Source organism: Mustela erminea, chromosome 5, assembly GCF_009829155.1.
Source record: "Mustela erminea isolate mMusErm1 chromosome 5, mMusErm1.Pri, whole genome shotgun sequence".
Lineage (NCBI taxonomy): Eukaryota > Metazoa > Chordata > Mammalia > Carnivora > Mustelidae > Mustela > Mustela erminea.
In genome coordinates, this window is record NC_045618.1 from 28,477,200 (window position 1) to 28,490,006 (window position 12,807).

Consider the following 12,807-nt stretch of genomic DNA (forward strand, 5'->3'; position numbering starts at 1 on the left):
AATAACTGAGGAAAATAGGGACAACTATGGAGAAAGCAGCACTTGGATTTATATTAAGGAATGAGAGTGGGAGAGGGAAAAGGTTGAGGAAAACCTGAGTATACCAAGTCTTTGCACACCATTTCCAGGTTCTCTAGCTTTCTCTTGTTAAATCAATCTGCCTCTGTTCCTCTCAACCCTCTCCTCACCCCATCCCACCATATATAAATCCTATTTTTAAAAAATTCACTCTTGGCTTCAGGTGTTTGTATTTCTATTATCTCTTATGAGGGAAAAGTAACAAAGTTATTTTTTAAATGGTTCTTTATTCATAAACTTGATGCAAGTTTACAAAATTTACTGTACATTGCCAAATAAATCTGCAATGAAAAATAAAACCCCCAAAAAACAAAGCATGCCAAATGTGCAGCTGTCAATCTGTTAACCATCAGGATATTAAAGAATTCAATAATGTATTCAAGATTTAGCCTTAGGTTTAAGGAGCTTTAATGCTTTAAAGAATTCTGCCTGGTCACTTATTATCTCAGCAACTGGCAATCAGAACTTTATACAAATGTAACCAAGTAAACAAAAATTCCGGAAAATTTTTCTATTGTTCTCTTAACCAAAATAGAACAAAAAGAAATTAAACACACACAATAATGCAGAAGTGCCAAGTTTCTCTGATGTGGTTTACAAAGTTAAAAATTGAAACTTAGAGCAAATGCATAGGAAACACTTTTGAATTTTCTAACTTGTTTGTGCAGAAAATGTGCTTCTGGACTTCATTTTAAAAGTGCTTAATAACTAGAATTTACTTTTAAATCAAACTTGGGTATACAAAAAAAATCTATCATCAACCAAACAGGATTGATTCAGGGAAGGCAATAAAATGGAGGTACACTGATTTGAGTCAGGTTTTATAAAAGAATGAACACATGTAGAGTTCCTATTAGTCTTTCAATGCAAAAGCCATGGTTATGACAATAGCAAAAATTTAAGAGTCTCCAAATTAGATAACTTTCTGTACGTCCCTGGGCAGCTTTTGCCCAAGGATTCTTTGTGCCAATCACCTTACAAGTTTATTAGTTTAAAAATGATTGCAACATCCCGTTAATAAAATGGAAACATAAAATAAAATGATTTAGTATTTTAAATAACTTCAAGCTCTATACTGCAGTTCTTCATAAGAAATACTGAACAAGAAGGAGATTCAGCCCAGCAAGACTCTGATGCCCCAGTGGAAATTATTACTTAATTTACACAGCCTTGCTTTGCTTTGCCTAAAGAGTACAAGTCAATTAAGAGCATATCTTCAGGAAACAATTCATCTCTTCACCTAGCCATAAAAATGTTTAACAATTTAATGACTAGGCTTCCTGTCATTATTTTGGCAGTATCAAAAAATGGTTTTAACTTGAAAAAGCTACTGTGATTTAGAAGACCTTAAATTTTCTAAACCAATATTAAACATCAATTAAACTTTTATTGACTCTAAATGGAACCGTGTATTGCAAGTCCTCATAACATATGAGCTCAATATGGGAGAGTTACCATATGGTCACAACTTCTGTAACCTGATGCTGACTTGTCTGCTTAACAGATTTTTCAAGAAAAGGAGATCATGAGTGGCCAGTATGTGTATTTATCACAAAAAATACAGTAAAGGCCCCACTGCTCAGTCCAAGATACCTAAAATGATCAAAATGAAAAGGCCATAACTCATACAGGATATCAATTGACAGATTATCCACTAAAATTATCTATTAGCTAATGTCTTCGGTACTGCTGTTAAAGGGGCACTCAAAGCTTGTGTCTGCATGTTGGAAAGATTTTCTTTAAAGCAACATTGGTCCACATACGGCAGTCAACATATTTAGCCATCTTCCTTTGGAGGGGTGTACCAGCCTGAAACACAATGGGAAAAAAAGTTAAAATACCTTAAATCAACTAGGAGAAATGGCATTTCATTTAAGGTTATAGCTACTTTCTACTTTCTCTACTCATATTTTCCTTGTTTAAACCTGTTGTAAAAATTAAACTTACACTTGAGTTGGTAATATAGCATTTCAATATGTGCACAATATAAAAGTTATTTTCTATGAATAATCTGTATTTGAGTTCTCAACATAAAATTTCTATAGTAATCGAATTTCTAGCTAAAGATGATAGCATGGAACAATAGTCTACAAGCTAGGTTTTATCTTCTATTTCAATTGTGTAAAAATAAACCTCACTAAAAATAACTATCCCTCAAACCAAATGCTGGCATTTTAAAGTAAGAAGAATGTTGATTGTCAGTAATGCAATGATACCATTTCAGCAGTGAGGAAGTCATCTCAGCAAGTGCAGTGACTATGCCTAGGATCAGAGCTAGCAGCAAAAACCAACCTAGAACCCATTTCCTGATTCTGAATCTACTGTTCTTTGCCCAAAGCTAAGCTTATACACACCCACGCTTTCTAAAATACATTTCCATAAACATTTTTGAATGCTGACCACAATGTTTGCTTCAACAAAAAATAAATAAAAGAGAAGAAAAAATGCCCAGACAACAAAAATCTAAGCTTTCTATAGAAAGGCTAATTAAATGAAGTACTGCTTAGCAATGAAACGGCCATTTGAACAGTATGAATATACCAAGAAATGTGGAGCATCCACATGGTTACGAAGTACTATACAAGTACCTGTGGATCTACTAATTTAGTGTGCTGTGAATTATTATTATGAAAACCCAGTCTTGCCCTCAGGTTTTATCATTTCCTTCTTCAGAGGCCTGAACTGTTTCAAGTATTATTCTTTCAGAAATAGTCACTGAAAAAGTAGAGTTTGCTTTGTAATTAAAATAAAAGTGAGTAGAAAGCACAGATATTAAGTCACAAGCTACCACATTTCTAGTAAAGAACACTTTACTGTAAATACTCTCCTTAAAGAAAACTAGTTCTTATTTATTTACTCTGCACAAAAAAGCACCAGTTTTACTACCATGGCTATAATCAATATCTTGTTGTCAGCACTTAGTTACAAAGCACCATGCAAATGCACTATTCTTTTTCCTCACAAGTTTGGCAAGACCGATATGTTTTTTTAGAGATGAGGAAACAGAGGCTGAGAGGTAATGGGACTTGCTCAGAGATGCAGAGCTAATGAGTAACACAAATGGCACTTGAAAAATCAGTCTTCTAATTCCAAATCCACCTCACTGTTTGAGACAATAACTGAAAACATGCATTGTGAATACAAGCAAAATTTAAAGCAGAATAAAGTTTATGACAGATATTTTAAGTTTTTAAAACTTACAACTCAAATACTCTTAAGTGTATGTATACATACTGAAATTACAACTATTTTTACCATGAGAGACTATGAACTCTGAAAAACAGTCTGAGGGTTTTGAAGGGGCGGGGGATGGGAGGTTGGGGTACCAGGTGGTGGGTATTATGGAGGGCACGGATTGCATGGAGCATTGGGTGTGGTGCAAAAACAATGAATACTGTTACACTGGAAATAAATTTTAAAAATTTAAAAAAAAACTATTTTTACTTGAATAAATAAATGTGTGTAACCATCAAAGAGCATTAAGTAGTCTGAAGATGTTTCAGAAACAGCTGGTTCAGGATCCTGATTACATTTACTCAGTATCAGCAAGAACTCCACCTGTACAATTGCCTTTAACTCAGCTCCTACCCTAATATCATACATTTCAAATGAGTAAAGTGATCCATTCACTAATCTACTGAAAAATCTTGACTCTGACTCAGGTTCTCAGTCCAAGTATTTAGGATACAAAGAGTTTTGTGTGCATCCTCAAGTTAAGTTAAACTTTTTCACTGTGGTAATAGTACTTTAAGAATTTTTTTTTTTAGTACTTTAAGAAATTAAAGCAAAAACAAAAATAAACAGGGTAAGTTATCAATAATATCTTATATAAAACTTCTATAAATGGTAATAAATACTTATTGAATTAAACGTACCATTTTTCTCATGTATCTGTACAATGGAATTATAGGACTGTTGGGCTCTTGCCAGATTATACTGATTCTGAAAGAGAATTATACATTTTAAATAAAAACTATAAGTAGATGAAAATCACTGCAAATAACTTATGGATGCATCACCACTATGCTTAAAAGAACACATGAAACTGAATTATATTTCCATTTCAAAAATAATTTTCACTTCTCAATTCCATTATTCTCTACCACTTTAGGGGAACAAAACCAAAGTTGTACCACAATAAAAATCTATTTACACTTAATTCATTTTTATAAATCCTCTTACCACTGGACAAGTATAAAGCTTTATAGTTCTAGTACCCCTTTCCACTGATGAATCAAGGTAAAGAACGCTATTTGGACATGAATAAAACGCTCTCTTCCTTGTAACTTCCACCCAAAAAACAACAACAACAAAAAAACAAAACCAAAAACAAAATCTGACCTTCAGGTAAGGTAACCTTAAGCTTTAAGGACTATGTGTATCAATGACATCTTTTTTTTTTTTTAAGATTTTATTTATTATTATTTATTTGACAGACAGAGATCACAAGTAGGCAGAGAGAGAGGAACGGAAGCAGGCTCGCTGCCAAACAGGGAGCCCGATGCAGGGCTCGATCCCAGGACCCTGGGATCATGACCTGAGCTGAAGGCAGAGGCTTTAACCCACTAAGCCACCCAAGCAACCCCATCAATGACATCTTCAGTTAAAAATCTAATATCATAAGTGGCACTGAGGCATTACTAAAGGAGTCCTCTTGTACTAAAGAGTTTCTTGTATCTACTTAAGATTATATTAATCATGTATAGCTTATTGTTATTAGACACCATACCCTGCTTTTCCTCCCAACAAATGGTAGGTAGCATGCTACAGATATTGTTCTACCCCTTTTCTTACTTAACATATCTTGGACCTTGTTCCCCCATCAGTGTGCAAAAAGCTTCATCTGTTTTTTTTTTTTTTAATTAATTTTTTATTTTTTATAAACATATATTTTTATCCCCAGGGGTACAGGTCTGTGAATCACCAGGTTTACACACTTCACAGCACTCACCAAAGCACATACCCTCCCCAATGTCCATAATCCCACCCCCTTCTCCCAAACCCCCTCCCCCCAGCAACCCTCAGTTTGTTTTGTGAGATTAAGAGTCACTTATGTTTTGTTCATCTGTTTTTTTAAATCATGAAATATTCCACTGAATGGAGAGTCAAACATTTTATTAATCCCCAAATGGTGGACATTTAGGTTGTTTGCTACAATGTAACCGTGAGCAACTCTGCAGAAGTATTTCCAAAGCACTGGTTAAAAGTCCTTGAGTTTCAAAACTGCTGGGCCAAGACATACATGCCTTTGTAATCTTGAGGTGTTGCTAAGATAGCTCTCTACAAGACTGTATAAATGGGCTTGCCTACCTGCTATGTGTGAGAACGCCTCTACATGGCTTCACCAGAGTGCTCTTATAAACCTTTGTTATTTGTGACAAAATCAGAGGTGGAAGATGAACATAGTGTGGGTTTGATTGCATTTCTATCTCTGAGGGAGGCTGAGTTTATTTATCTCCAAATGTTCAGAAGCCATTCATTTCTATTTCTGCAAATGGATGTTTTGTAACTTTTTCTTTTTCTAGAGTGTAGCCTTTTTCAGTTTCTAAGAGCTCTTTAAAAATAGTAAAACCCTCCTATAATGTATCTGAAAAACATAAAACATGCCATAATGCTATCTCCAAGCTAATGAAAAGTAGTGTTTTTTAGTTGGTCTACATGTTCAAAGGACAAAAATACAATAAAAATAGATTATATATGACAAAATACATATAAACTGAAACTTGCAAATGATCAAGAAGCAGTCACTTCCTAACCCTACCGCCCACTTACAAGATAGGAAGAGAAAAATAAGAACATTAGCCTTCCCCACTCTCAGTTGTCAATAGCATGATCTTCAATTACTAGTTTAAAGAGACTGCCAAGGCAGAGACTTTCCCCTAAACAGGGAGTTAGCCCCTTCTGTTTTCTACTTCACTGACCTTATTAACCCCTTCTTTCTACTTTCTTCCAGCTTACTTGACTGTCCTTTCTAACACTGAGCTAGAGTCTTGGTTCATTTTTATTCTTTTTTTTTTAATGGATTTTAGAGCAAGGAGTATTCCCTCTGAGCTCTCATTTAATTTCCAGTATGCAGTGATTTCACTATTGCTGTTCTCTAGCTATTCTGCAGTTTTCATTTTCAAAGCCCCATTAAGGGCTATTTCAGTTTTGTAATTCCACAAAAGGAACATTTGTTTTCCGATTTTGTTATTATAGTTTTTAATTTAATTAGGATTCGAGAATGACACCTGTCTTTTTTCTACTTTCAAAATTTGAAGTTTTCTTCATTGACCAGTATTAGTTTCATGAATGTTCCAGACAGAGAGAGAGATGAAAGAGAAGGAAAGAGGGACAGAAAGAAAATTTTAGTATTTCCATTATGGTTCAGTTCTAAGTATTTTTAAATTTTTGTATGATTTTTTAAAAGATTTTCTTTTTTTATTTGACAGAGATAGATAGCTAGAGAGGGAACACAAGCAGGTAGAGTGGGAGAGAGAGAAGCAGACTCCCTGCTGAGCAGGGAGCTGGTGGCAAGCCTCGATCCCAGGACCCTGGGATCATGACCTGAGCTAAAGGCATTCATAGATTTTTTTTTTTTAACCATGATTTACAATTGTGTTTAATTTCCAAATTAATGTGGATTTTTTAAATTAACTTTCCATTGCTGAGTTTTAACCTTAATTGCATTATATTCAAATTCTATGGCTTATTTTTAAATATGAATTTATGATTTTTCCCATATTTCATAAATGCTTGGGAAAGATGTAGTGCCTAACTATTGGGCATAGAGTCCTACAATCATCCATTTGACCTAGCTTAATTTGTTGTTCAAATCTTCTACGTCTTTCACATATTTAACTTACCATGAACAAGGTACATTAAAATCTCTCATTATGATGGTGACTTTGTCAATTTCTCCTCTGGTTTCACCACTTTTAAGTAGAGTAAACAGATTATTATTACTATATTAGTTTTATCACATTTTTAACCTATATTTTGATGCTATTTTTTTAAGTAAAGTAAGTAATTATTACATCCTCCTAGTGATGGACTTTGATCATTAGGGAGTCTCTAATGCTTCCTGCTCGAAAATTCTACTTAGATACTATATAGCCATGTCATTTTTTTTTTTTTTTTAGTGTATACTGGCATATATTTATCAGCTTCTCTCCTTAAAACAACAACAAAAACTTCTCAATCTTTTTCTAGCCTCACAATTTTTTAAAAAAGATTTTATTTATTTGAGAGAGAGAGAAAGCATGTAAAAAAGAGAGAGAACATTAAGTGGAGGAAGAGCAGAGGAAGAGGGAGAAACAGGCTCTTCCCTGAGCAGGGAATGTGATAGCGGGCTTGAGCCCAGGACCCTGCGATCATGACCTGAGCTGAAGGCAGACACCCAAACGACTGAGCCATGCACATGCCCCTCTAGCCTCACAATTTAAACATACTTACTAGAAACTGCTAGATTTTGTTTTATTAACTCAATCTAACTGGTAACTTCAGTCCATTTATACTTGTGACCTGCCTTTACCACCTTACTTTCTGGTTTCTATTTCTCTTGATTTTTAACATAATTTTATTATCTCTGCCTGGAGTTCCAATAAGACATTTTAGACCTCAATTTGATCGTCACCTCTCAACTTCTACCATAATGTCTATTCTCATGTTCTTTTCTGTATGACATTATGATTTATTTCTTCTAACCAATTAATTCTCCCTTCTGATACCCATCTATTGTTTCTGATTTCAACTATATTTTCATTTCTGTAAATTCTATTTCATTCTTTTTCAGATTGTCTCATTATTCCTGATGGTCTCATTGTTGGAACAATTTTAGGATTCTTTTTTCTTTTTCTCTACATTATGTTTTTCACATAACTATTCATTTTCTCATAACTATAATATCTGAAGTCTCTATTCTGTGTGTCTGATTATTTCAAAACTAAAGTCTTTGGGAATATATATCTCATTTATTGTTTCTACCCATTCTCGTGTACACTGGCTTGTTTGCTTGTGATCCTTCATGATTCACATGTGCTTGATCTTAACTTTTAAGAATGCTGTAGGTCTAAATCAGAAAAGCTTTCCTCAGAAGAGTATTTATGTCTGCTTCTGATAAGAACTGTGGATACAACCAACTTGAGAGCATTTTAGCCTCCTTGGAGAATTTCAGGATTACGTAAAGGTCTCACATTTGGCTTACCAACCTCACTCATTTATAAATAAAAGACAGTACAGGTAGCACCTCCCCATCTCCCTTAAAGAAAAAACTAAAAGCCAGATCTCTCATCTGAATGGGATCACTCACCAGAGTGTAAAAATTTGATGTCTTACTATATAATCACTCTACTGACATGTTTAATACACATAAAATATGTACATTATTAAGAAATTCTAGTTAAATGTAGTTAAGCAATTCACTAGATCGTCTAAAAATGTTATTTTATTTCAGTGTGAAGAAATAGCCATTAAAAGAGCTCAAGTAAAACCATTATTATATAGTACTATACCAAATAAATGATTTTCATAATAGCCTTTTAAATTTTTTGCTTCTTCTGTGAGCGAAGATTGTAGTGAACTCATGTTCTGATGTGCAATACAGTTATAAATACACATTTAAATTTAATATTATTTGGATAGGCATCTAGCACAAAATTCACACAGACCTTTAGGAACATCCAAATTTTTTAATAAGTTAAGTCAGGATAATTTCCATCAACAAATATTTTTGCAAAATATACTAACTTTAGAGTCTTATCCTTGGTCCATTTAACTGTTTACAGATAACTACAATTAGACCTGGAAAGAGGTTTCTGACATAGTGAATAAAGAACAGAACTCCATGGGTAAGAGTATATATATAAAAGTAATAACACCAGACTGGTTCCAATCCTCATTCTGCCAGCTGTCACCTTACACAAGTTATCTAACTTACATGTGCTTCAGTTTTATCATCTACAAAATGAGGACAATAATAATATCTAAGGTCAGCAAAAGGATTGAAATAGTACCTACAAGTAAGAAGTTTAGATCAGAGCCCAGCATATAAATGCTCACTGGAAATTAACTACTATAACATGATCTCAATTTCGGGAAACTTCAACATAAATATAATTTTTAACTTATTAGTATGTTCATACCAATATTAGATTTAAAATTATAGACATTTTTACCTATAGTAAGAATAACAAAGACTAAAAGAAGAAAAAGCCTCATAAGGTAACAGAAAATATGTGATCTTCTTAATAAAAGTACCTTATTTGCTCCAAACTGCACTCTGGCTTTGCCTTTGACTAATGTGGCATTGATCTGCATGATAACTGATTCTATTGAGTAGGCACTGCTCCAGCCCTATAGGAAGAAGAAAACACTTTCGTAACACACAATGGTACTTTTGATTTCCACTTTGGAAAACTTAATAAAATGGCACATAACAGCTTGACAACAGCAAGACCATGTTAAGAAGTCTGTATACAAAAGAAAAAAGTAAAGTTTGACTGTTCCTGAAATCTTATATAAAAAAAAAAAATCCCCCTATGTTCTAAGTATCAAACATAAGCAAATTATAACCTTATAGAGAAACTGTTCTTGCATAGATTAAGTGCACACACTTGCATAGATTAAGAACCAAGTACCGTGTCATTTTATTGGTTTGCCCTAAGTAGCTTTTCATTACTAAAAGTAGGTGCTCTTCAAAAAAATTTTTTTAAGTAGGTGGTATTACATCAGAGCTTTTCCACTTCAAAATCTAATTTACATCACCAAAACACTCCATTGAGACTGAAAAAATATGAGTACCATAAGAAAATAGTCACCTGTTTTGTGAGAAGTTCCATACATAGTGCTCCACCGCCCAACACATACCTTAAAAAGAGAAAAGAAATCATATTTAATTCTCTAGATCTCAATGTTCCTTCTTAATTTTTAAAGGACCACCACTAAGAAGTATGCATACAAGTAAAGGTTAGAAGATAATATGCAAAAATGAGAACAGTGGTTAGTTACGGCTCTAAGAATAAAAGGGTAGTTAAAAATTTCTAATGTCAGCCCTTTATTACAGTCTTAATTTTTTTTTTTAAATAATGGTTCTTAGAAACAGAATACCAAAGACTCTAAGGACATCAGAAACTAGGACTGTAGCCCTAAATATTCCAGAGAATAGGAATGTTATATTCATCTGAAAATTTCTCTACCATCATGTTAGTCAATAGCACCAACTTCACCGTATCTATAATAATAAACAGAATACGGTATTTGATGGTTAAATTGCTTTTATTCACACTTTTGTGAGGATCAAATCGTTATTTATGATCATATAGAGCCTCTCTCTAGGACTCCTCAATTTCTCTAATCCTGAGAACTGTTCTTTGAACCAGACAAATTTTGGGAATTTCCCAGATCTCTTTTAGGAAATCCTTATATAGATCAAGATTATTCAACTTTTTAACCCTTTCTCAAACAAAATAATTTCATTTCTCCTTTAATGTTATTTTAAGCTTCAAAATATATGAAATACATGCCTAAAAGAAAATCAAGGCAAAGGAAATTATAGAAGAAAGATGATAAATCTCGAAAATACACAAGCTAAGACCACAAGTCTGATTAGATCTAAGTGAACACTGAGTCCATTACAAACTTTTTTTGTCCTCTGGGACTTTGCCCAGGCCTTTCCCTTGCTTAACATTCCTCTGGCTCCCTACTATTCCAAATGTCCTCTTTTCCTCCAATAAAACTTGACAAGACAATTCTAGCCTGTAAGTTTTGCAATCTGGCTACCCAAATGCATCCTTGTGTTGACTAAACCAAACCACAGAAAAATAAGGAATCTAAAAACTTCTACTGTAGATCATTATTATTAGTCATAGTGCAATTATTTGATAATGGAAATTATTCAATAATTCCCACATCCTGGAGAATTTAAGCAAGTGTCTCCCTTACGGGACTGCACCAAACTCTGGGAACTTCCACAGATAATGTTTATAAGAGGGAAAGAAAAACACTTCAAAACACTAAATTTAGGTGGAGAATCAGGAGATTTTAAACTTCCTTGTATATTCTCCTAGATCTCTAAAACACAGAAATCTATATCCAGTCATTTGACTTTCCCACTAGGCTCAAAGAGTATCTTGTATATAGTGGCTTTAAATAAAGCACTTGCTGCTTTAACAGAATTAGAAGATCCATGTTTTGATCTGGGTTTTGGTTTCTCCACAAAACTGTTCAAATTCTAATAATCTGTTAATGAGTTAACACTATTCTTGATCCTTACACTACAGAAATGCTAAATATAGACAGGTACTCAGGGGCTGATCTTAAGAAAAGGAGTTATGTGGACCAGCCTAGGTTACAAATTATCCAAGTACCACCTTTCTTTTTTTTTTTTTTTTAACATAATTTTATTTTTTCAGTTTCCAAGATTCATTGTTTATGCACCACACCCAGTGCTCCCTGTTATACATGCCCTCCTTAATACCCAGCACCAGGCTTACCCATTCCCCCATGCCCCTCCCTTCCAAAACCCTCAGTTTGTTTCTCAGAGTCCACAGTCTCTCAAGCTTCATCTCCCCCTCCGGTTTCCCCCAATTTTTAACATTCCACTCTTCATTCTGGGGATGGAGAGTCTTTCAGGTGGGAAGGAGGCAAGTTTTTGTACTCATGAGCCAAAAGAAAGTACATTTTATACAAAGCCATAACTACGCAAATGTCTGTTGGATGTCTAAACAAAAAAAAACCAGTTCTCGTACCTACATAAAAAGTGAGGTAAATAAAATTTTCCTTAACATCTATTAGCAGCACATATACCTAACCTAAAAGGAGTGATTGATTTTACTTCCACACTGAATCACATTCATTTTATTAATATATGCTCCAAACCCTTATTGCTCTTTGTCTTCAAATAGTTCTTGCTAAATATTAAGACAATTCAAGGATAGTAGAATAAAAAAATTTAAGGATCATTTAAAGATAATGTGCCACAAACACAAGCACAGTAATATTTTCAACTTAAAAAAACTTCAGCTGTGCTGGCGAGGATGCGGAGAAAGGGGAACCCTCCTACACTGCTGGTGGGAATGCAAGCTGGTGCAACCACTCTGGAAAACAGCATGGAGGTTCCTCAAAATGTTGAAAACAGAACTGCCCCATGACCCAGCAATTGCACTACTGGGTATTTACCCTAAAGATAGAAACGTAGTGATCCGAAGGGGCACGTGCACCCGAATGTTTATAGCAGCAATGTCCACAATAGCCAAACTATGGAAAGAACCTAGATGTCCATCAACAGATGAATGGATAAAGAAGATGTGGTATATATACACAATGGAATACTATGCAGCCATAAAAGAAATGAAATCTTGCCATTTGCGACAACGTGGATGGAACTAGAGCATATCATGCTTAGCGAAATAAGTCAAGCAGAGAAGGACAACTATCATATGATCTCCCTGATATGAGGAAGTGATGATGCAACATGGGGGCTTACGTGGGTAGGAGAAGGATAAATGAAACAAGATGGGATTGGGAGGGAGACAAACCATAAGTGACTCTTAATCTCACAAAACAAACTGAGGGTTGCTGGGGGAAGGGGGGGTTGGGAGAAGGGGGGTTGGGTTATGGACATTGGGGAGGGTATGTGCTTTGGTTAGTGCTGTGAAGTGTGTAAACCTGGCAATTCACAGACCTGTACCCCTGGGGATAAAAATATATTATATGTTTATAAAAAATTAAAAATTAAAAATTAAAAAAAAA

General features: G+C 34.4%; 1 protein-coding gene across 5 annotated transcripts in view; it reads right to left on the reverse strand.

The window, feature by feature from the left end:
- Positions 1-285: 285 nt before the first annotated feature.
- Positions 286-12,807, reverse strand: part of UBE2Q2 (ubiquitin conjugating enzyme E2 Q2) — a 73,685-nt gene continuing 61,163 nt past the window's right edge. For 4 of the 5 annotated variants that reach the window (XM_032342341.1, XM_032342340.1, XM_032342342.1 and 1 more), the window contains 4 exons: positions 9,876-9,924; positions 9,316-9,411; positions 3,954-4,020; positions 286-1,887 (listed from right to left, as the gene is read on the reverse strand). In XM_032342341.1, the coding sequence (XP_032198232.1) occupies positions 1,856-1,887; positions 3,954-4,020; positions 9,316-9,411; positions 9,876-9,924 (244 nt within the window). In that variant the 3' untranslated portion in view covers positions 286-1,855. Of the gene's footprint in view, positions 1,888-3,953; positions 4,021-9,315; positions 9,412-9,875; positions 9,925-12,807 lie in introns of those variants that run through there. The other variant, XR_004285632.1, reaches the window with a different exon arrangement.